The 25,894-nt window shown below is 39.7% G+C and overlaps 1 protein-coding gene across 2 annotated transcripts in view; it reads left to right on the top strand.

The window, feature by feature from the left end:
* Positions 1-25,894, top strand: part of Usp13 (ubiquitin specific peptidase 13 (isopeptidase T-3)) — a 137,305-nt gene that overhangs the window by 86,020 nt on the left and 25,391 nt on the right. For both annotated transcript variants that reach the window (XM_013033688.1, XM_013033689.1), the window contains exons 11-17: positions 7,154-7,279; positions 9,022-9,175; positions 13,002-13,176; positions 19,111-19,199; positions 22,334-22,456; positions 24,064-24,090; positions 25,211-25,354. In XM_013033688.1, coding sequence (XP_012889142.1) covers positions 7,154-7,279; positions 9,022-9,175; positions 13,002-13,176; positions 19,111-19,199; positions 22,334-22,456; positions 24,064-24,090; positions 25,211-25,354 — 838 coding nt within the window. The remainder of the gene's footprint in view (positions 1-7,153; positions 7,280-9,021; positions 9,176-13,001; positions 13,177-19,110; positions 19,200-22,333; positions 22,457-24,063; positions 24,091-25,210; positions 25,355-25,894) is intronic.

The raw sequence follows: 25,894 nt of genomic DNA on the forward strand, positions 1-25,894 counted from the left end.
TATCTTAGCTATGGTAAATAATGCTGCAATAAACATAGTTGTGCTGGTAGCTTTAGTGTGGTCTTGTTTGTAAACATTTGGGTAAATGCCCAAAAGGACCCACTGAAGTAATCTTTGATATTTAGTTGCAGGTCTTTTTTGTCAAAGTGAAATAACCAGTGAATATATTTCTAGGAGATAGAATTTTAGCCCTTAACATAAAAACTTTGTTTTCATTAGCTTGTGTTTTTCCAAATTGGGCAAGTGTAACATTTCTGACTTACTTCTGGAACTATGAATAATAGCTTAGGAGAGCTGGGGTTTGACTTAATTTTCAGTCTTTAAAGATGAAAAGATTTAAATCCATAGACTACATACCCCTGTGTTTTAGGGGCAAGCTGGGATATGTCTCTTTTTTATTCCTGCAGTCTTACACATATCAGTGCAAGTGTTTCTCTAATGTGCTAACAGCTTCACTCTCACTGCTTACTTATTAATTAAAGCATAAGCCTCTGGGGAATATGAGATATTAGTGTATAGTATCTGGCTGTCTGCCTGGTGCACTGTGTTAAACAGAAAACCCTGTGTAAGCATTTGAGAGAGACTGTAAATACATAGTCTTCTCTAATTTTAGCTGATCTGTTTTGCACATGCTGATGGACAAAGTAAGTACAGTGTCTTATGATATGACAGCTTCCCTCGGTGTTTGCTTATTGGGCCTACCTTTTTCAAAGTGAGTGGTCACACCAGCCATGCCTTCTGGGGTTTGAAGACCGGCTCATAAGACAGATTTCAGGCCTTGTGGCCTCTCTGATCTTGGGTGTTGGGCTCAGAAAGGGTATTCAGATGATGTTACTGACACACTGCTGAGAAGAAAATATATTCTTTAACTCAGTTCTTTGGTTTTTATTTTGGTTTATAAGGGACTGTCTTGTAAAAGGCCTGCCTTTTGTTTTTAAGGGAAATAATAATTGTTTTAATTTTGCCTATGTATATAAAAGTAGACAGAGAAGTGTAATGAATCTTCAGTATTTACAGAGCAGCTTCAGTAATTCAATAATTGATGGCTAGGTCATTCTGCAGTTTGGTTCCATCAGTCTCCCTAAACCAAACTCTTCCCTTCCCCTCTTTTCCTCCTTCTTCCTTTCCCTTTATTACAGTAACACAAAATGCAAATGACATCCTTTTTGCCTGTGAATATTTAATGTATATTTATAACTATAGTATCTTCCCTTTTCCCATTTAAGATATGTATTGTGTCATAATTTGTTTACATTTATTTATTTATTTAATTTTTTGGTCAGTCGTGGAGCTTGAACTCTGGGCTTGGGCCCTGTCCCTGCATTCTTCAGCTCAAGGCTAGAGCTCTACCGCTTGAGCCACAGCACCACTTCCGGTTTTCTAGTGGTTTATTAGAGATAAGAGTCTCACGGACTTTCTTGCCTGGATTGGCTTTGAACCATGATCCTCAGATCTCAGCCTCCTGAGTAGCTAGGATTACAGGTGTGAGCCACCAGTGCCTGGCTTAATTTTAAAATAACCGTATATAAAGGAAAATACTCTTAGGAGAGGAACAGGAAGACACAACACCTTTGTGCATCTGATGATACAAGATAGTATTTATCAAAATGAACTCCAGGAAATGAAATCAAGAGTTTTTTTTTCTTTTTTTGTGGTTTTTTTTTTCTCCCGTTTGTTCATTTATTTGTCTTTGGGAGTGTAAGGGGAGGTACAGAAATGAAGGGACAGAGGGCGAACAAATATAGTAATGGTACTCACTGGGTGCTATGTTGAAAATGAACTATGTAACTTGTGGGTGGGAATGGAAGGGGAAAAACTAGGAGAGAATGAGGGAAGGGGTAACATTGTCCAAATGATATATAGTTACTTATGTAATATTTTATAATTACTTTATAATAACAATAAAACATTTAAAAACAACAACAGCCATTCCTGTGGGCAAATGCAGTCATAATACTCATTGTACATATTTGAAAATAAATTGAGGGGATATGGGTGGTATTAGGAGAGTTGGGGAGAATGATGAAAAGTGTGACATTGGTCAAGATGCATTGTATTTACCAATTGACTTGTTGAATTGAATTATTTTTTGTGAAGTTTCCTATTATTTTTTAATTTTAATATTCTTTTAATATTCTATTTTAACATACTATATTAAATATTATCACTTTATTATGTCCTTAATATAAATGTTATTAATGGATTATTTTTTTATTGTGAAAATACTATACAGAGGGGTTACAATTACATGGGCAAGATAATGAGTACATTTCTTATCAAGCATTGTAGCCTCCTCCTTTGTTTCCTCTTCCCTCTTCCTCCTGCCCCCCCACCAAAGTTGTAAAGTTCGTTTTCAAGATGATAACTTGTACTTCTCATTGTTGCAACAGGTCCACCTGTATCCTTATTTAAATGACTTGTTTTTTCCCTTCCCCTCCACAAATTATACCGACATCAAATACAGTGAAAGCAGGGGTTATACTGTGGTGGAGGGACATACAAAGCAACAAAGAAATAATCTTATAAATGTGTTAGAAACAAATGCATGAAACAAAAAAAACATTTAAATACATATCTTATGGTTCATTTCCCTAACATCACCTTATCTGACCTTTTCTGCTTGACTCATACATATTCTAACTATTGCAAATAAGGGAAACCATGGGACCTATGTTTCTTTGGGCTTGGCTTACTTCACTTAATATAATTTTTTCCAAGTCTTTCCATTTCCTAACAAATGGGGCAATGCCATTCTTTCTGGTGGAGGCATAGAATTCCATTGTGTATATATACCACATTTTCTTGATCCATTCATCTACTGATGGGCATCTGGGTTGGTTCCATATCTTAGCTATAGTAAATAATGCTGCAATAAACATAGTTGTGCTGGTAGCTTTAGTGTGGTCTTGTTTGTAAACATTTGGGTAAATGCCCAAAAGTGGGATTGCTGGGTCATAGGGGAGCTCTATATGGAGTCTTTTGAGGAACCTCCATACTACTTTCCAAAGTGGTTGAACAAGTCCTGCTTTCCTTTTTATAAGCTCTTGATTTGTTGGAGAAGTTGGGTCATTGTCCTAAGATTGTTCTAAATGTTTTTTACTTGAGGCAGTATTTAGCTTGTATTTCTTATGAGTTAGATCCTGAGGCTTGTTAAATATGAACTGAACACAGCAATGGCTGAGTTTGAGAATTAGACCTATCGTGTGTGTGTGTGTGTGTGTGTGTGTGTGTGTGTGTGTGTGTCTGTGTATGTCCCAGAAATGGGGCTTGAACTCAGGACTCTTTGGTGGGATTTTTCACTCAAGGCTGGTACTCTATCACTTGAGCCATGCTTCTTCTCTGTTTTTTTTTTGCCAGTTAGTTAGAAATAAGAATCTCAATTTTTTTTGGGGGGGGGTCGGGGCTGGCACTTAACTGAGATCCTCAGATCTTGAATAACTAGGATTAAAAACATGAGGCACTGGCACACAGCAAGACCTCAGCTCTGAAATGAGAGAGAGTGTGATTAGGTGTACACAGACTGGGCCTGCTGATGATCAAGGCATTAAGGATGGCATAGCTGAGTTTAAACTACTTGTGAATCCAGCTGTGTAGCCCAGGAGCTAGTATAGAGGAAGAAGTAACACTTCTATGGTTAGGAAGCTTTCCTAACTAACTTCTAAGTGACCAGTAGTTCTAAGGAATTGTTTGACTGCTTCATAAAGTATTAAGGAAGGCATGTTTTGGAAAAACAAAGAAATGAACACAGAAAGAGGTTTGGGAAGTGGAAGAATGAGACTAGGCCACAATCCGGACCTTCTAGTGTCCATCCCCATTGTCTTTATTTACTTTTTTTTATTTTTATTTTTTGGGTCCAGTCGTGGGGCCTGAACTCTGGGCCTGGGCGCCATCCCTCAGCTCTTCAGCTCAAGGCTAGCACTCTACCACTTGAGCCACAGCACCACTTCTGGCTTTTTTCTTTTTGCTTATGTGGTGCTGAGGAATCAAACCCAGGGCCTCAGGCATGCAAGGCAAGAGCTCTACCACTGAACCACCTTCCCAGCCCGCCCATTGTCTTTATTAAAAGTTCTCTTCCTGGTTTTGTGACAAAGTGGTGGCACAGAGAGCAGTTTCATCAGTTCAACTGACTTGTTCAACTTTCCAAAGCGGGGCTGCTTTATTTTATTATTTATTTACTTATTTATTTTATGTTATTATTTTCACTTAATTTAATGTGGTACTGGTTTGAACTCAGAGCCTTTCATTTTGATAGGCAGGTACTCTTCCACTTGAGCCATGTTTACTGATCTTTTTTGCTCTTTAGTTATTTTTCAGGTAGTACAAGTATAGCTTTTGCCCAGGTTAATTTGGGCCTGCTGTCCTCCTACCTGTGGCTTTTCTGCATAACTGGGATCAGCCATTTATCACAATGCTTGGGTTCTTTGTTGAGATAGGGTCTTGCTAACTTTTTTTTGCCCAAGTTGGCTTCAAAGCATGATTTTCTTGATCTCTGCCACATTGGTAGGTAGGGTTAGAGTTATGAGCCATGATGCCCCGTCTTCAAGCAGCTGTTTTCAATCCTCTGTGTTGCTGAGTGGTAGATAAGCCAATCTGAAATCACAACTTGTAAAAAATGACACCTGTAGTATCAAGCTGTACATACATGCTTTCATGAATGCCTAAACACATGTGAAGGGATACATTCCCAGTTAGCAGAGACTGTTGATTCTGGGTCAAGCAGTAATTGCTGGACTGACATACAATGTTGGCTCATGTGTGGGGTTGAAGGCTTACCCTGAGTCTAAGACTCGCTTTCTTCTCCTTTGGTAAGATGTAATTTTGGTGAGAGCTAGGCACATGTGTTCTCAAACAGCACTGGGATACTGTAGAAGGGAGTGGGCTTTTCCAGCTGTTTGACCCTGGACCTCTGTGCCTGTTTCTTCCTCTGTCTACTAAGGATAATAATAATGATCATCATCACCTCATGGGACTGGGCTAATTTTAAAAAGTAACACATATAAAGTATATGAAGAAATGTGCTTGGTACCCAGGAAATGTTTATCCAAGCACCTGGAATAGTGCCTGATATTTTAAAGTAGTAACTACCTGTGGAATGAATGTGTAAATGTTTTCAAAGAAATGGCACTGTTATTACCTGCATTGTTACACTGTTACTATATAGACATATACCAGCATAGTTTCCAGGTGGTAGAATTAATTAGCTCAAGAGTTAATCAGCTTCCTAGCACTCAAACACAACTGAAGTCATCTATTTGTGTATATATTGGTTGTTTGTGTACAGGTTGTGAGTCCTCAGATGTCCACTTGGGGAAACAAGGGTTACTAGCATTCTTTCCGGACCTCTTTAGTGTTCTTTACCATTTACTATAGATATATGTATACATTCTTGAAGGCAGATTTCCCCAAGGGGCTCTGCTTGAAGGTCGTGCTCAATAATAGACAATTGGCCACAAAGGTTTTCAGTAAGTCAGGAATACTCACCAGATTTCAGTTAGAAGCTGTTTTTTAGAACATGCTTGTTGAAGAAGTTATATAGAGCTGCGTTTATCTTCAAAGTCGCCACAGACTCTGGGCCATAGGCTTTAACTTGGATTTCCATGAGAACTCACAAGAGCTCAGGACAGACAAGGTCTTTATCTGCTAACTGCTGCAGGCAGGTACAGAGATGTGTGGGCCAGATGCTGGCCAAAAATTCTGAGGAAGTAGAAGACAGCTTATGCTATGAGCTAAGTGATGGCCCAGATGCAAGCTGTCTGAACATCAGAGAAGGAGGATATGGCCTAGAAGCCAAGCAAACATAGGTGTTATCAAAACACCCACAATAATGGCTGTGCAGAGAGGACAGGAGTCTCAGTTTGGCCTGTTTCTGAAGTGGCTGAGATCCAGCAGGTGCTGTAGGGCCACCTTTTTGCTTTTGCTGTCAGTAGTCTAGACCAGAGTCCAAGCTGCTTCCAGAGCGCACGTGTTTATGCATTGTTAGCTGTGTGGCAGTGTGGTCATCATCAGGACCCTTTGACCTGGAAGGTCTATCTAGCACTTCTCTACCAGTTGGTTCTCCTAAGCGAGGATAAATGTGGCATGCTCTTTCTATTGTATTAATGAGGTAGCAAGTGTTGGCACTGTTGGGTGGCTTAACAGCTCTTCAGTGCCTACCTCTATCAGCAAAAGTGAAGTCTTTAGTAGGTTCCTTAGATTTCTAGTGAATACGAATAAGAATCGAGGGAAGGGGTGGGGTTGGAAGGGAGGATGGGAGAGAATGATAGAAGAAGTGATCAAGATTCAATGTATTTATATACTGCATCATTGGATGGCAACTTGTTTGTACAACTACTTAAAGATAATTTTTTTCAAAAGTCTAGTTCACACCATTCTAATGTGTCTTCTTCTTCCCAAACTCAGGAGTCTTAGGACACAGCATAAAGAAGCATTAGCATTGGTAGTGTCTGTGAGTGCACCATTTTTGAGAGGTTCTCTCTTATCCTCAGAGGGGCATGGAAGGGTGATGTTGCTAAGGGCTCCTCTCCTTCACTTCCACCTGAAGCCCCCTCTTCCGTGGGCTGTGATGCCTCAGTTTGGACAATGTGTAGCAGGTCCTGTGAGGATGGGCCTCATATTTTATGGTATCGTGTCATCCACCTATCTTAGGTGTGTGTGTGTGTGTGTGTGTGTGTGTGTGTGTGTGTGTATCTGCACGTGTGCGTGTGTGCATGCACACACCAGTTCTGAAGCTTGAACTCAGGGCCTTGTGTTCTTGCTTAGTTTTTTCACATGTGAGCCACAGCTCCACTTTCAGAGTTTTTGTTGGTTAATTGGAAATAAGAGTCTCACAGACTCTTCTAACCTGGGTTAGCTTTAAACCTTGCTCCTCAGATCTCAGCCTCCTGAGTAGCTACAATTACAGGCATGAGCCACGGACATCCAGCACCATGCTTTGTTTTGGTTCACAGGAAGAGTCCTATCCTGGTCTTATGTAAGGTTATTGAGCAGAGCCTAGTATGTGAATGTTGTGAACTCAGTGAGTGCTGGCTGGCCTTTTTTGGCTTTATTGTTCTCATCTGTGAAATGGGGATATGAGTAAGCCTTGCTCTCCTCACCATTTAGGATTTTTAATGTGTATGCGAGAAGTTCAAGTCAACTTTTGTTTGTACTTCAGCCTCAACAGAATGGGATCTCTCCACGTATGTTTAAAGCCTTTGTCAGCAAGAGCCACCCAGAATTCTCTTCCAACAGACAGCAAGATGCTCAGGAGTTTTTCTTGCACTTGGTGAATCTTGTAGAGGTAAGCCTTCAAATTCCCCAGCAGGGTAGAAAGAAGTGTTCCACTCCCTTGGCACATTGTACCTTGACACCTCTAAACCCCCTTCTCACTCTGGTGTCTCACTGGACTCTTGGTGGATTTCTATTCTTAATCCACTTGATTTAGCCACCCCTCAGGCTCTGGGTTCCAGATACTGGTTGGCTTTTTTTGTGTGGCTTCTGATCTGTGTTTATTGTAGGACTGTTAGGTATATGAATGGTGCTCCTTATGAGTCCCTTGTGGTTTTTGGTGACCTCAATGTGGTGATTAGATTTTGCTTAGCAGAGTCAAATTAAATGCTGTGATTTTCCTGAATAAAGTTTACCCCCAATCTCTTAAAAAGCCCTTAAGCTAGGTGCTGATGCCTTGTGCCTATAATCCTAGCTACACAGGAGGCTGAGATCTGAGAATCACAGTTTGAAGCCAGCCCAGGCAAGAAAAGTCTGTGGGACTCTTATCTCCAATTAACTACCAGAAAACTGGAAGTGGTGCTGTAGCTCAAGTGGTAGAGTGCTAGCCTTGAGCAAAAGAGCTCAGGGATAACATCTAGGCCCCAAGTTCAAGCCCCACGACTGACAAAAAAAAGCCCTTACAAAAACAACTCCCCCCCCAATTATAAGTGTTGTGGAAATGTAATAGAAAAATAAAGGAGAAAACACCCCATAGTAGTTACTCCTGGTGTTAACATTTTGACATCAGAGTCCCCAAGTCATTTTCCAGGTTTTGTATAAATTTTCTACCTGTGTTTTGTAAGCAGTGTTTTTCTGTAACTTGATGTGAGCATGTTGTTACATTACATGTGCTTTAAAAAAATAATAAACTCAAGGTCTTGTGCTCTTCCTTGGTCTTTTTTTGAAGGCTGGCAGTATACCGTTTGAGTCATACTTCTTACTTCCAGCCTTTTGCTGGTTAACTGAAGGTAACTGGGGTTGGCTTAGAACTAGGATCTTCAGATTTGAGCCTTCTGGGTAGCATGAGCCACTGGTACCAGCTTACACATCACATATTTTAATATAGCAATATTTCTTTTTGATTTGTGTGTAATTTTCATGAACACATTTTTACCTTATTTTTCTTGGACAATACTTTTTTTTTTCTTCTGATCCTAGAGCTTGAATTCAGGGCCAGGGCACTATTCCTGAGGTTTTTTTTTTGTTTTGTTTTTTTTGCTTAAAGCTAGTATTCTTCCATTTGAGCCACAGCTCCACTTCTGGCTTTCTGGTGGCTAATTAGAGATAAGAGTCTTATGGACTTTCTTGCCCAGCCTTGCGTTAAGCCATGATCCTTACATCTTAACCTCCTGAGTAGCTAGGGTTACAGGCATGAGCCACCAGTGCTAGGCCCCAGGGCTTTATTTTTTTCTGCTTTTTAATTTTATTCCTTTTTCCTTTTTCTAATTTAATCTATGCCAGCCCTTCTCTCATGAGTGTTTGATAGTACTAGGATTTGAACTCAGGGCTTTGTGCTCTACCACTTGAGCCATACCTCCTAGCCCTTTTTGCTTTTCCCATAGCTGTCAATGGTACTTCACAGATGAACTAGAATTTAGCCAATTCCCCATTTTTAGATAAATTTTAGATAAATTCCAGTGTTTTTCTGATTAAGGGACTCTGGTGAGCTATCATAACTACATGAAATGTTTGGTAAAGCTAGATCTTCATGCTAATTTTTACTCATGGTTTACTATTCTTAAATTTACTAACTGGACACAATCCAATTTTTAGAGGAACCGCATTGGCTCAGAAAATCCAAGTGATGTTTTTCGATTTTTGGTGGAAGAACGAATTCAGTGCTGTCAGACTCGGAAAGTTCGCTACACAGAGAGGGTGGACTACTTGATGCAGTTACCAGTGGCTATGGAGGCAGCAACCAACAAGGGTAATAGATATAAGATGACTTCCTGAGTTCCCATGTCATTGTCTTCTAAGAATGCTCAAATGCATCTATGGAACCTACTTAATGCCTATATGCAGCCCACTCATTGCATTGGAATGAGTGAAGTTTGTGGGTAAATTGTTGGTAGTAAATTGTGGGTGAATTGAGTGTATCTTGTGGGTAAATCAAAGTAGGCAAGAGAAAGTGCCTGATTATTGTTCTAAAGGAAACAAACCACACACCCTAACCCTTATTGCAACCTTGTGTACTGGATTAGAATTTTAAAACTATCAAAAGCTACATGACCTTATAGAAGATGCAAATCATGTCAACTTAAAACCATAAGAACCATCACCTTCCAATTACCATAATAAGTTGAGAAGTATTTCCTGTATAATTTTATGGTGACCTTTGTGCAAGACTGTGGTTTGACAGTTTCTTATGATTCTTTAATATCCACAGTCATCTATGCTGCCAGAAAGTCTGAGGGAAATGATCAGAGCAACAATTTTTTTTATGCTAGACATTCAAGCAGAGGTCATTATATAGTCTAACTTTAGCATTGGGTACCTAAGGTAGCTCCAATGGTAGATGAATTATGGCAGGCCACTTTGAAGGAACATGATCATCAGATCATCAGGGAGTCTCTGGGCTTTGGAAGGAGAAGAAAGCAGAGATATGGCACTCACACCAGGTTCCAGGGTCTCAAAGGATGATTCCTTCTTCTATCAGTCTGATAGTTCTTCCCAGGCAGAATAGATTGCTTGTTTTGTTTTCTGTGGATTTTTTTTTTGTGCCAGTCTTGGGGCTTGAACTCAAGGCCTGGGTGCTGTCACTGATATTTTTGCTCAAGGCTGGTGCTCTACCACTTGTGATACAGCTTCACTTCTTGGGATTTTTTAGGAGGTTAATCACAGATAAGAGACTCACAGACTATCCTGCCTGAGCTGGCTTCCAACCATGATCCTTGGATCTTAGCCTCCTGAGTGGCCAGGATTATAGTTGTGAACCACTGGCGCCTGACTGGTATTTTTATTTTGTGGTACTGAGACTTGAGCTCAGGGCCTTCTGCTTTCATGGGACTCTCAGATTTGTATGCCTGGGCTGGCTCCAAACTAGGATTCTTACATCTCAACCTCCTGAGTCACTATGATTATAGGCATGTCACCAGAGCACAGCATGACTTTCTTAGTGCAGAAAAAAAGTAAATGACTCCTAGATTACTTATCTCTGTAAACTGTTTTTTTTTTTTTTTAACATTCAATACTTCCTTAGATGGCCTCTTTCCCTCATTTCTGTGGAGCTCAATTTATTATGGTAATTGGAAAGTAATGATTCTTATGGTTTTAAGTTGACATCCTTTGCATCTTCTATAAGCTCATATAGCTTTTTTTGTTTGGTCATGGGGCTTGATCTCTGGGCCTGAGTGCTTTCCCTCTGCTCTTCAGCTCAAGGTTAGCACTCTACCGCTTGGGCCACAGTGCCATTTGCAGCTTTCTAGTGGTTAACTGGAGGTAAGAGTCTCACGGACATTCCTGCCTGGGCTAGCTCTGAATCGAGATCCTCAGATCTCAGCCTCCTGAGTAGTTAGGATTATAGGTGTGAGTAACTGGTGACTGGCTCAAGTAGCTTTTGATAGTTTTAAAACTCTAATCCAGTAACAAGATTGAGTAAAGGTTGTAGTGTGTGACTTGTTTCCCTGTAGAGCCAGAGCCAGTAGCTTTCTCTTGCCTACCTCAATGCTACTGAGTTACTGGTTCTTCTCAGTCTGTCAGCCTAAAACCAGAAAGATTCTCTGAAGATTCATAAATTTGGGAGTATTAGAATTGCAACGAGAAAAAATATGTACGCTGTAGGAATCTTTATATGTATTTAAAGAGATTGAGGCAAAGGAACAATATGAAGGGGAGAATGAGAGGATTACATAAGTGTTTAGAGAATAAACAATCCTTGGCCACATGGGTCAGTAAGAAGGGTTGTATGGTATAAGGCTGTACGGGTGTTTTCACAGAAGTGTGTACTGATAATGTTATGGTGGCCTTTGTGCCAGGCTGTGCTTTGACAGTCTCTTGTGAATGTTCTTATTATCATACATAGGCTTCAGGTGTCCTGCCAGCTTTATGTAATTTTTGTTTTTTGTCCACAAAAGTTACTCTGTTTAGATTTTTAACAACTTTTACAGTTCTACAACATTCTCTAACTCACTACTTAAAACTTATGGGTAATAACTTTTTTTTTTTTGGGTCCTGTCGTGGGGCCTAAACTCTGGGCCTGGGCGCTGTCCCTCAGCTCTTCAGCTCAAGGCTAGCGCTCTACCACTTGAGCCACAGTGCCACTTCCGGCTTTTTATTTTTTGCTTATGTTGTGCTGAGGAATTGAACCCAGGGCCTTGAGCATGCAAGGCAAGCGCTCTACCACTGAGCCACCTTCCCAGCCCTGGGTAATAACTTTTTGTGTGTATATTTGCTGATGTTGGGCTTGAACTCACAGCCTTGAGCTTTTGTTTGGCTTTTTAGCTCAAGGCTGATGCTTTACATCTTGAGCAATAGCTCCACTTCTGGCTTTTTGCTTTATGGTCTAGCTTTGAATTGTGATTTTCAGATCTTAGTCTCCTGAGTAGCTAGGATTACAGGTATAAGTCACCATCTCCTGGATTATAACATTTTTAAAATAAAGAGTATTTATAATTTAATTTTGGAAGTCTCTGTCTAACACTTAATGTTAACATGTTAGATATAAGTACAAAGTGATGTGGCCTAGGGAATGTGCCAGTTTGGGGGCTAGAACTCATAGCCGGGGCCACTCTACCATTTGAGCCACAGTTGTACTTCTGGTTTTTTGGTGGTTAGTTGGAGATGAGAGTCTCATGGACTTTCCTGCCCAAGCTAGCTTTGAATTGTGATCCTCAGATCTCAGCCTTCTGAGTAGCTAGGTTTGCAGGCAGATCCTTCACTGGGAATGATTTTTTTTAAAAGCAGTTCAGAGGTGTTTTGGGCAAACACATAAGTGAATCAATGTGCTTAAGATATATATATATATACACATACATACATATATATAAAGATATTTTCTTATATATATTTCACACATATACATATATATATGTATGCATGTATATATGTATATATATGCACGTATGTATATATATATATATATATGTATGTGTATATATATGTATGTGTGTATATACATTTATATATATGAGAACTGACCAGAAAGGCTCCTGATGAATACCTCTGCAAAATTTTTACTCCACTTAGTTTCCAGGAGCAGATTTAGTGAATTGTAGGAAGCTCATAGAACTTTCACTTTTTGTCCCATTAGCATGAGGTCATTCAGTAGTGATCTTACAGACTGAGGCCTTCCAAACTGGTTGTTCTGATGTCTCAGGCAGTGGTAACATCAATAAGAAGCTATCTCAGCCATGCTGCTTGTATCACGGGGTGGCCTTTGGTCTGGCCATTGTGGTAATTCTTTTGTCTGGGTTTCTGCTCATTTCTCTTGGTGATTTTCTTTTAGGACAACTTGAGGTTAATACTGTTTTTATTTTTATTTGTATATCTGATCATCAGTAAAATTTGATCCTTGGCTCAACTGACAGTCCATCTCTGGCCTTATCTGTAGGGGAACACAGTAGTACTGATTAGTTTTAAGTCCAGCTTTGTTGAAGGTTGGCCGGTTTTGATCTTGGGCCTCAGTTTCTTCAGTAAGGTGGTTAAGGGCCTATGAAAAGGTGTGAGCCCTGAGATCCCCAGGGAAAATTATCTAAAGGGAGTATTTGCTATTTCAAGAAGAGGAATTTAAAGTCTTTCATTTTCTCTTTTCTCAGATGAATTGATTGCCTATGAATTAACAAGAAGAGAAGCAGAAGCTAATAGAAGACCCCTGCCTGAGTTGGTGCATGCCAAAATACCATTCAGTGCTTGCCTTCAAGCCTTTTCTGAGCCAGAAAATGTTGACGATTTTTGGAGCAGTGCCCTCCAAGCCAAGTCTGCTGGTGTGAAGTGAGTATGTGCAGGGTGGTAGTGGGGGAAGGGAGTCTTGGAGAGGGTGGTGCCTACATGTTCTTTTGGGTGGGATATATTCTCATAAATTTATCTATTCTCATAGATTATGCCTAATACCTTTTTCCAAATTGCCAGAATTATTATTAATGAAGAAATTATAAAAGTGCTTATATGAAGCTTTAGTAGTTAAACTTCATTATGATAGCTCTTATTTCTACATTTAGGATTAGGATTAGAAATTGATTATGTGTCCCTGCTTAGAGAGTAGGAATCTTAGGAATCTCAAGTGGGCATAAAGACTGCTATGTGCTGGGCACTAGCGGCACATGCCTGTAATTCTAGCTACTTAGGAGGTTGAGGTCTAAGGATGTCATTTTGAAGCTAGCTTGGGAAGGAAGGTCCAAGAGACTATTTCTAATTAATCAGCAGAATGTTAGAAGTAGAGCTGTGGCTCAAGTGGTAGAGTGTCATTGTTGAGCAAAAAGGCTAAGGGATAGTGAATAACCTGTCTCTAAGTTCAGGCCCAGTAGACACATAAACAAAACAACAACAAAATAACTGGTAAGCATTGTGAAATGAGCTGTTGGAGCTCAGGATATGGGAAGGGATAGGAAAGGGAAACAAAGGAGAAAGCAACAATGCTTGATAAGAAATGTACTCATTATCTTGTCCATTTAATTGTAACTCCTCTGTATGGTATTTTCATAATAAAAAAATAAATAAAATATAAAACAAAACAAAAATAACAAAAAAAGAGATAGGCATAAATTAAGGAGAAGTTTGTAAGTTTGGCTTTGAGAATTTTGCTTCTTTTAGATGTTCTTTAGACCTTTCTCTTTGCGTCAAGGATTGAAATCAGATCAGCTACTGCCTGTGTTTGTTATGACCTCAAGTAGCAGACAGACCTAAGACAATGATTCTGTAGAGCCTATTGCTCAAGAGACTTCATAAGTTAAAAATGGAAAAGCAACCACTTGCCAGTGCCTCATACTGTAATCCTACCTACTCAGGAGGCTGAGATCTGAGGATCATGACTGAAAGCCAGCCTAGGCAGGAAAATCTGTGAGATTTTTATCTCAAATGAACCACTGAAAAGCTACGAGTGGAGTTGTAGCTTAAGTGGTAGAACACTAGCCTTGTAGCAAAAACTCTCAGGATCAGTGCCCAAGCCCTGAGTTCAAGCCATAGGACTGGCAAAAGAAAAGGGAAAGCATAACAATTTACTTCAAAAAAGTAAGAGCTGATGGTATAGCTTCCATAATAAGAGTATTTGCCTAATATGGCTAAATCTCTAGTAGTACATAGACAAAATCTCTATAAAATAAGCTATATTTTCTTAAAATAAGTTATCAAAAACTTCATATTCAAATGAGGATTAATACTACTCATGAATTAAATGAGGATTAATTCACTTATCAGCTGTCATCCTTGTTATACAGACTGCCTAGTTGTGGTATGTAGGTGTGTGTGTTGTATGTGCATGTTTGTGGGTCTGTTTAGTTGGTAAGTTGGCCCTGCTAAATGCAATTTGAGGCAACTTCTGAGTAGTTAGAAATCTATATGCCATATTGACATTGACACTAGGTTGAAGATTCCTCAAACAATTATCCTTTTCTTTTTGTGCTTTTATTTTGATTCTGTATGGGAGGTACAAAGTGATGGTTGGATCAGTAAGCCTAGCAAACCCCATGTCTCAGGTATAAGTTAGAGTAGGAGTGTTCATTTCCCTGACTCCTGATACCCCTCCTCCTGTTCTTCTCAACAGTGGCCTGGTATTTTAGGGTGCTGGGTGTGGCCTATTCTCTAAGCCTGTCTCCCTGTCTGTGTCCTGCCAGAAGGACCATTCTCAACATTTGGAAAAGGCCCATCTTTAAAAGGAATCAGATGACACTGGCTTTCCAAAGATGGATTCTCTAAGCCCCAGTAGTGGTCAGGAGATCCTGATTCTTATCCTGTCTCCACTTCCTGGCTTCTCTTCTATCCTTGGCAAAATCACCACCAGTGTCCTTTCCTCTGTCATGAGGAGTTGCTGACCCAAATTTCTCTTCAAATACTACAAAGCATTCAGTGGCAGGCAGTGCTAACAGAACTACCTAGAATCATTGAGAAGAAGTTTCTTTAAAAGTAGATGGTAGATGTATTTTTCCCTATTCTCTGCATATATATATGCTCTTCTATATTCTTTTTACATATATGTAAGGAATTAGTATTAGGTTACTGTGATACTTAATAACTGAAAAAAATGGTCCTCTTGGGAAATGAAAAAAATTATAAGTAATAAAAACAATTGCAATTTATTGTACATTTATTATTCCCATCAGTGACCATATTTAGTCATCCTAAATGATTCAGTAAGGTAGGTACAATTGTCCTGTTTTATAGATTGGGCAACAGAAGGAGAAGTAACTGGCCAGTGAGTAGCAGACTTACAAGTCATTAAAGTGTGGTTGGATTCAGGGATTGAAGTCTTCATCCCTGATTTATATAGGATGTTCATATTCCTTTCTAGGCCCACTTATGTGTGTATCATTTATAGCCTGGACATATTCTGGATGATGCTCTATCATGTTTCAAATAGTCACATGGCAGAACCCCTTGGTGGAAACCTTAAAAATTCTTTGTTTTTAATTTATTTTCAGCAGTATAGAGTATGAATCAGCCATATTTTATTGTTTTAGACTTTGAACTTTCTTCTTGTAAGTCCCAAGCCTATATGGCCAGAAAGAGGCAAATATGTATTATATATCTTGTGGTGAGCATAGTGGTGTAGACATACAGTTTCATCATTGGGGAGGCTGAGATAGGAGGACCAAGAATTCAAGGTTAACCTGGGCTCCATAGAGAGTTCCAGGCTTTCAATACACTGATAATCTTAATAATTTTGGTGAGAGGAAAAGCTTGGAATTTTTTCATATTAGATCTTCATAGTCTGTTTACCTTAGTCACAATCACTCAACAAGTGACATTTAAAGTAATTTTAATAGATTACCAATTAATAACCCAATAGTATTACCAGGACCTATTCTGAGCACTTTATATGTCATAACTTTTTAATTCCCATAGCAACTTTTGGAAGTACATTTTGTGTCCATCTAAACCTCTTCGAATGATTTACATTCTGATTGCTTTTATTAAAAATGTGAAGCTGTCCAAGAAAAAAATGTAATCTTAGGAGTTAATTTTAGGAATAAAAGAGCATGCAAAGCATAATTTTATGACTGTGCTTAATTTAATCATAAATCTGATGTCTTCAAAGTGTTAAATGCAAAATCATATACATATATGTATATGAGCAGTTACTGCATGTGTGATACAACTTAAACTTAGTACTCTGTGAGAGGTTTCATAGTAGGAACCATCTGGTCTGACTTCACGTGCTAGTAAGTTGGTACTTAACCATCAAAAAGCTGTGTGTTAAATTACTCTCATTTTCCCATGCTCAGAAACCTTACCCAGATACTGACATCTAGAGAAACTCCCAAGAGTCACAGGGCTCCTGAATCACATTTTTCAAACCATTGATTTACCAGTCACTTTTGGTTGTTTTCACTCTTACATATTTTCTAGATTTTAAGTTAATGTAGAAAGAGAAGATCAGAAAAGTAATACTTTCACATTAGTTGAAAATATCATAATACTAGATAGAGTCTGTTGGATTTAGAAAAAGTAAAGGACTTGTTTCATTTAAATAAGAATGATGGCCAGATGTTGGTGGCTCACACCTGTAATCCTAGCTACTCAGGAGGCTGAGATTTGAGGATTGCAGTTCAAAGCCAGCCCGGACAGGAAGGTCTGTGAAACTCATCTCCAGTAAACCAGCAGAAAACTGGAAATTGTGGTAGAGCGCTAGCCTTGAGCTGAAGAGCTGAGGGACGGCTCCCAGGCCCAGAGTTCAAGCCCCATGACTGATAAAAAATAAAAAAAGAATGATGGTTAGTATTAATAGTTCACTCCTGTAATCTTAGGAGGCTGAGATCTGAGGATTGTGGTCCAAAGCCACCAATCAGAAAAATGGGAGACTCTTATCTCCAATTAACCAGCAAAAAGCCAACAGTGGAGTTGAAGCTCAAGTGGTAGAGTGCCAGCCTTGAACAAAAATGCTCAAGGACAGTGCCCAGTCCCTGAGATCAAACCCTAGGGCCTGCACCAAATAAAAACAATAATAATGATAAACATGATGTTTATTTCTGCTTCTCAGAAGATTCACATAAAATTGTCAAAAATATAAATTTCTGGAGAGAACCAGGATAATAATATTATGAGAATGCTCTTCTTTTCTTTTTTTTTTTTTGTTGTGAAAATACTGTACAGAGGGGTTACAATTACACGGGCAAGATAATGAGTGCATTTCTTATCAAGCATTGTAGCCTCCTCCTTGAGAATGCTCTTATTTTCTAAAACAGCTCCTGTATGTCACTGTTTATATCCTTCTATCATGCTTATGGAGAATTTGAGATAAAGAGAGGTTCTATAATTTGTCTAGGTTAAAGCACAGGTCAACATCAGACAGATAAATGAGTGTCTAAGAACTCATGGATTGACAAAATCCATGCCTGTTTATTAGGCATATACAAACAATACTTTCTAGTGTGCCAGGTGTTTTACATCATTTTATGAATATTTCACAGTCCTGGAAATAGACACTACTAGTAAATTTATTTTTAGATGCAAAAACAGACTCCAAGGGTCAGTGGTCTATTCAGATTTAGAGAGATTTAAGGATAGGCTCCTTAAGATCTGAGATTTCTCTTTTGACTCTGTCCCTATGCTATGGCTTTTCTTTTACACTGGGGGGCAGCATTACATTGGAATTTGCTTTGGGATTACTGGTAGGCTACATTCCAAACAGAAGATAGTCTCAGTGTGGGTGCTTATGGCTTACTTTTGCAATCTTAATCACTCACAAGGCTGAGATCTGAGAATTGAGATTTGGAGCCAACCTGGGGATACAAATCCTGAAGATTCTTTTCTCTACTTAGCCAGGAAAATGCTGAAATGGAGGCATGGCTCAAATGGTAGAGCCCTAGCTGTAAGCAAAAAAAGCCAAGCTAAAAATTGAAGTCTTGGGTTCAAGCTTTAGTAAAAAGTGAGAATTAGGAGAGGAAGTTCCAGAATCCTCTTTTTAGAAGTTACCTGTAGTGCCTGTCTGGCTCATTGTCTTTATTTTCATGTAACTCATGTCTGCACTGACCATCAAATAGAAATGGTTGTTTAAACAAGATGCTAAATGTGAAGAAAGTGAGCTGGAACTGGGCATCTTATTTTGTGCCAATTAAATATTCTGTACCTAAAGCCCAGGCAATTTAGACTTTCTGAAAGTTAGAAAAAGTATAACACATTGCATGTAATTTATCAATTTGAAGAGTGAAGGCTGAGATTGAGATAGTGTAGATAATTGGCCCTATAATATAGCTCTTTCTAGGGTCTCTATGACTACAGATTTAGGTGTACCAGTAATTAATGAGGTCCTAGCATTTTCAGTAGTCAACTTCAACTCAAGTTCTACTAAACCCTCCTTACACCGATTCTGCTGTGCCATAGGGAGTGATTCTCAATTGGAGTGGAGGTCACTTGCGGGCTTTGCAGACACACAGTACACATGGCTATAAACCCCTACAAATATATGTCCTACTTTTCAGCAAAGATTTTAGACAGATGATTGAAAAACACCTTCAGGAATATAAAATGTGACAACTAAGTAAGAATTTTGAAATGGGCCTCAAATCATTCTGAGCTATCTCCTACATTCAGTACTTTCTTCTGGCAGGATGGAGTAGGCAGTGGCGAATGGGTGTGTGCACACATATGTGACTTGTGTGTTCCTCCTCCCTGGCCCAGTCATTGGGATTGACCAAGCTTGTTTTGCTTCATAAACTGTATTCACCTTCTTTTTGCCTTGTTTGATTGATATAATCCCCTTGTGTTTCCCAGAACATCTCGCTTTGCCTCATTCCCTGAATACTTGGTAGTGCAGATAAAGAAGTTCACTTTTGGTCTTGACTGGGTTCCAAAAAAATTTGGTAGGTACCTTTTGCATGCTTTTGCTTAAAACATTAAATTAACCACATATAGACACACATGCATGCGTGCATGCGCACGCACACACACAAACACACACACACACACACACACACACACACACACACACACACACACACACAGCATATGAAAGAGCCCATGTAGCTGGCTGCCACAAACAGTTCCATTTCATTTTTTCCTATTATTCCCACCTTTGTCTTTGGACTCAGAGAAAGTGATAAGTACTGAGAGTAAGAAAAACCACACTCCAGTACATTGGCTGTCCTATAACAGGTTCTGTTTTTTTTTTTTTGTTGTTGTTGTTGTATTTTTTTTTTTGTTGGTCGTGGGGCTTGAACTCTGGGCTTGGGTGCTGTTCCTCAGCTCTTCAGCTCAAAGCCAGCACTCTACCGCTTGAGCCACAGCACCACTTCCGGTTTTCTAGTGATTTATTGGAGATAAGAGTGTCATGAACTTTCCTGCCTGGGCTGGCTTTGAACCATGATCCTCAGATCTCAGCATCCTGAGTAGCTAGAATTACAGGCGTGAGCCACTGGCGCCCGGCTTCTATAACAGGTTCTGGAATGAATGAATTCTTACAGTGGAAACACAAGCCTCTCACCCTATCAAATAATTTCCCAAATGTTACTGTGAATAAAAAATCCCTAAGATCTTGATTAAATGCATATGCTAAGCTGGCAGGTCCAGGTCTTAAGCTTCTTCCCTCTTCCAGGGCTGTGGGTAATGCTTGCCCAAAGATCACATGGAATAGCAGCTAATGACATTCACTTAAAGTATATGCATATCAATAATCAAATAGAAACAGCTGGATTAAACTGTCAAGAGATATTTTATTTTGGCTGCATTAGCTTACTTCTTGCTAATGTTAAAGGTCTTGGACTATCTTGTTTTCCAAACAAATGCATTCAATTTTTTTTCCCTCATCATTATGACTGACATGCTATGGAAAGCCAAACAGATTGACCTGTGGTTTCTCAAACAGGTACCTCGGAATATTTGCCAGTCTCCTACTACTTATGTATTTTTGACTTAAGGAAACTAAACAATACAAGCCTTTTAGTAAACCTTGCACCTAAGCAAGGGGACAGGTACAACGAATGTAAACTCAGCTAGAGAGATCTCCCAGGAACATTGGCACTCTTGGGCACCCAGTACCTGTCATGGCAGTTGTTGCTTTCTGATGTGCAGGGCTCCTTGCTTTTCCAGGGGGAGTTCTGTAAGCAGGGGTCTGAGAGTGGGGCACTGATCATTCAGTTTCCCTGGTGGATACTGGGAGAGAGAAATGGACTTGTTCTGAATGCTTTGAACTATGTTGGAAACAAGTTTTTCTTCATCCTTAGAATTTCTGTAAAGGACCCAAAACGTTGAACCAGATCTTATGAACTTACTGAGTTTAAAGGAGTCTAAAACTGAACCTGAAGTTTTAATAAATTTGAATTTTGTTATTTAAGGAACAACTATATTGATTTTGTTGGTTAGACTTTTGTTTGTTTTTGCTGCCTCCTGCTATTAAAAAACCCCCAAACTTTAGCTCTGCTCTTTGCGTTGTTTCAAAATATGATTCATATGCCTGACAGCATACATGGTTTTGGGGTCAGCATTTTCAGTTTGTGTTCACTAGCCCCAAAGATACCCTCCACATAACCATTTGAATCCATTTTGAATACCTATCTTATCTGAATATGTGCAGTACTAAATCTTGACATGCCGATAGGCTGATAAACTTTGTATTTCTATGAGTAAACATCGAGCTAAAATTTGTTTCCAGAAAAAAAGTACTCCAGGATTTGAAATTCAATTAATTTTGTTAAAACCTTATTATTTATTTCCTCAGAATGATCACAATAACTATCATGATCTGAGAAAGTATAGACTAGCAGTTACACACTTGAATACCAAACAAGAATAGAGTAATGATAGAGATGGCAGAAGTAGGCTGACTATAAGAAACACAGTGCCCTTAGCCCACAGCCCAAGCCTGCACTACCACTCAGGAGGCTGTGATCTGAGGATCAAAGCTTGAAAATGGTTGGGGCAGACAACTCTGTGAGACTCTTATGTCTAAGTAACCAGCAGAAAGCTAGAACAGGAGGTGTGGCTCAAGTGGTAGAGAGCCAGCCCTGAGCAAGAATGTAAGGCTTCCATTTTGGGTAGACATAAATTAGAAGAAACATTTCCCTACTGAAAAAATCAGAAAAGTACAACTGTGATGCTCATGGTTGTAGAGACACTAGGAAATAGTGGGGTACCATTGTCCAGAGTAGAAGCTGAACGTCAGACAGTTGTTATCATATAAGAATATACTACAGCATTATGTTTTTCCAAATTAGTTAGAAATTGCAATTAAAGAAGATAAATCTGACCAAGGCCGGTGGCCCACACCTGTAATCCTAGCTACTCAGGAGGCTGAGATCTGAGGATCATGGTTCAAAGCCAGCCCAGACAGGAAAGTCCATGAGACTCTTATCTCTAATTAACCACTGGAAAACTGGAAGTGGTGCTGTGGCTCAAGTGGTAGAGTACTAGCCTTGAGCTGAAGAGTGCAGGGACAGCACCCAGGCCAAGAGTTCAAGCCCTACATTGATAAAAAATAAAAAAGTAAATCTGATTTATAAGGTGGAACACATTGCCAACATCTTTTTTTTTTTTTTGGATCCATTCGTGGGGCCTGAACTCTGGGCCTGGGCACTGTCCCTCAGCTCTTCACCTCAAGGCTAGCGCTGTACCACTTGAGCCACAGCGTCACTTCCGGCTTTTTTCTTTTTGCTTATGTGGTGCTGAGGAATCGAACCCAGGGCCTCATGCATGCAAGGCAAGCCCTCTACCACTGAGCCACCTTCCCAGCCCAATTGCCAACATTTTTAAAACATCACAATGTGTTTGGACCACAAGTGGCTTTACAAGTTTGTTCTTGTTCATTGTGAAATCCTGCCACCCTCTGTCCTTTCCCCAGGTTCTCCATTAACCACATCTAAGTCTTGATGAATCTGCTGGTCCTGTGATCTGTGAGCTCTGCTTAGACACATGCATGTAGAGCCAGCAGTGCTGATTTTATAATAAGGTGATTATGGATCTTTAGTGAGCACATTGGATATCACTCTCTCTCATTTTGCAGACGTTTCTATTGATATGCCAGACCTACTTGATATCAACCATCTCCGAGCCAGGGGGTTACAGCCAGGAGAGGAGGAACTTCCAGACATTAGCCCCCCCATTGTCATTCCTGAAGACTCGAAAGGTACTGTCTCCTGTGAGGAAGGTATTCTCTACCCACCACCCTCCTCCAGAGAACAGTTACGTTCTTCCACTACTTAACCAGGAGTTCCCTGTGCTGCAACCCATTATAGACACACATCATGCTAGGTGCCCGTGGGCTCAGGCCTGTAATCCTAGCTACTTAGGGGGCTGAGTTCTGAGGACTGTGGCTCAAAGCCAGCCTGGACAGAAAATCTGTGAGACTCTTTATCTCCAGTTAACCAGAAAAAAGGGGCAAGTGGAGCTGTGGCTCAGGTTGTAGAGTACTAGACTTGAACTGAAAAGCTAAGGGAGAGCACCCAGGTCCTGCACTCAAGCCCCAGACAAAAAAAAAATACAATATGCATTGTAAAAGGCACAAACCATCATGAGGAGCCACCTGTACAGCTTTTAGCTGATGTTTCCTCTGGGGTTTACTCCCTCTCTTCCTCTTCTGCCATATGGGAAGGAAGGAGTGTGATTTCAGCAGGCTGTTACTCTTACTTGAACCACTCTCTTCTTTGAATATATGCACTTCTAAATCTTAACATGATATTAGGCCGATAGGTTTTGTATTTTAGTGAGTTTCCACTGAGCCAAGAAAACGGGGAAAATGTACTCTAAGTACTTTAGATTCAAGTAGTTTCTTTCAAACTTCATTCTTATTCCCTTGGGTTGAATTATCACAATAGCTGTTGTGATCTGAGAAAATGTATAAACTAGTATAAACTTGCTACTGGTACCTTAGGAGGAACTTCAGCTGAGTGTGTTGGTATTAAGTGTCATGATCATATCTCCCCTCCTTGACCCCATCACTGCTTCATAGCAAGGGCCTGGTTTAGATGTCTTGTTCACTTTGTGATTGCTCAGGCAGTCATCAGTGAGAATATGTAACTTTTTAAAGGAAAAAAGACCTGAAAAAGATAGTAACTGCATTTCTATGGGTTCAAAAATAGTGTCAGAAAATTTCTCTAATGAAATTGGTTTCATTCTGTTTTTGTTTGCTCATCTGTTTACCATTCATCTTCCTAATGAGTTCATTAGGCAAATTAACGAATAATGATGGAGCTCTGTGGACCTTCTACCAAAGGCTTTCCATACTTGAACAGTCATTTTTACTTGTACAAATGAAGGGTAAAATGAATCCAGGAGGAACAAGAGAGGATTCAAGACAGGCCTGCGAAGTCAAAGGTGAAATTGTAGAGACATAGAATAGAGAAGGGAACTGCAGGTCTTGACTTCCAGGTCAAGGAGCAGATGGCTCCTTAAAAGCGTTAAAGCAAGGAGACAACTGAGCATCAGGGAAGTCAGGATGGTTTATTAAACTTGCTCTTGCTCTCTTTTTTGCTTATAACAGAACATTAGTTTGTAATTAGGCAGAGTTCTTAGAAATACACGGAGAGAAATTATTCAGCTCATTAAGATGCTAATCAAAACTTTTATCTCTTCTGCCTGAAACCTGTTCTTTTACCTTGTTAATGTAATGATGTTATGTTATGCAGGCTGGAGTGGTCTGTGTAGAGTTACCATGTGGTAAATGAAATGTTCTTTATCAATCACTCTTTGACATGAATTTTTCTAATTTTTCTTCTTTGCTTCCTTACTTTTCAGATCGCCTGATGAACCAGTTGATAGACCGTATGTATTTTTTAAAAATGTTATCCTATAATTTTCATTAGTCTGAGACAAGAGGCATGGTTGTGTTCTGGGCATGTGTAGCCTTTCCCTGGGTGGGAATGATTCTTCATTTGAAGATTAAGTAAGCAGCAAATGTCAACCCATGGAGATGCTGATTAAGTAGTCTTTTCTTTTTTAAACAGTTTTGTTTAGTCTATATTCACAAACTATTTGATATAGGTTAAAAAGATACAGATAAGGTTGTAAAAATATACTGTATTTTTACAGCATAAGCTCACATTTTGGGAGAGACAAGGCTTTGATTAAGTAGTCTTTTTGACTCAGGACTGGGACTGTGAGCATGAGAATGGTCATCCCTGGGTTTGCTGTTTATGATTATCTGGCCTGAAATATTTACTGGCCTTCTGTGAGCCTCAGTTTCCTCATATTTGAATACAGGATAGTGATACCATTTCTTCTTTCAGGGTAGCGTAATATTTAGGTGACTCAAAACACTCAATATAATAACACTTTTTGCCAGATGCTTGTGGCTCATGCCTGTAATCTCAGCTACTCAGGAGGCTGAGATCTGAGACTCATGATTTGAAGCCAGCCTGCAAAGGAAAGTTTGTGAGACTCTTATCTTGAATTAATTCCTAAAATGTCAGTTATAGAGCTGTGCTTCAAGTAATAGAGTGACAAGCTTGAGTGAAAAAGCTAAGTAACAGTAGCCAGGCACCGAGTTCAAGCCCAGTGCTAGCACAACACTTCTAAAAAGCAAATACTTTCTTGGTAGTAAGTGAGAAGAGGGATGAAGAAAGACTGAGGCAAGAAGTAAGGAGTTCATTTTTTATTTATTTATTTTTTATTGTGAAAATATTGTACAGAGGGGTTACAATTACATGGGCAAGATAATGAGTACATTTCTTATCAAGCATTGTAGCCTCCTCCTTTGTTTCTCCTTCCCATCCCTTTCCGTCCTCCCCCCGCATCCCCCCCAGTCCTCCCCACTCCCCACCCCCCACCAAAGTTGTAAAGTTCATTTTCGACATAATGACTTGTACATCTCATTGTTGCAATGGATCCACCTGTATCCTTATTTCATTTTTTTCACGCTGAATGTTGTCTTCTGCTCTTGTAGCCTCAGACATCGACGAGTCATCAGTGATGCAGCTGGCCGAGATGGGCTTTCCTCTAGAAGCATGTCGGAAGGCTGTGTACTTCACTGGAAATATGGGAGCTGAAGTCGCCTTCAACTGGATCATTGTTCACATGGAAGAGCCAGGTAGGTGGTGGAAATAGGGAATGGCTTAGCAATCCCCAGCAATACTAAGCTTTGCTCCTTCCATGTTCCCCATGGGTACTGTCCCCTGGAAAAGAATCACTTCTCACTTCACAATATGCTGCAGTACTGGGCAAGCCATAGTCTTTATTTTTCTTCTACTTTTGTTTTTTAAATTTTAATTAATTAATAGGATGCTAGTACTTGGCTTAAACTCATGGCCGTATGCTCTTGCTTAGCTTTTTCACTCAAGGTTCTCCCACTTGACTCACACCTCCACTTCTGGCTTTTTGTTGCTGAATTGGAGATGATAGTCTCAGTACTTTTCTGCCCAAGAATCTCAGATCTCAGCCTCTTGAGTAGCTGAATAGCTAGAATTACAAGTGTGAGCTACTGGTACTTAACCTCTTCTTTTAAATAACAACTTTTAGCTTTTAAAAGACATACTCTAGAAGTGAAGTAAGCCAGGCCCAAAGAAACATAGGTCCCATGGTTTCCCTTATTTGCAATATCTAGTATATGTACGAGTCAAGCGGAAAAGGT

Source organism: Dipodomys ordii, unplaced genomic scaffold, assembly GCF_000151885.1.
Source record: "Dipodomys ordii isolate 6190 unplaced genomic scaffold, Dord_2.0 Scaffold175, whole genome shotgun sequence".
Lineage (NCBI taxonomy): Eukaryota > Metazoa > Chordata > Mammalia > Rodentia > Heteromyidae > Dipodomys > Dipodomys ordii.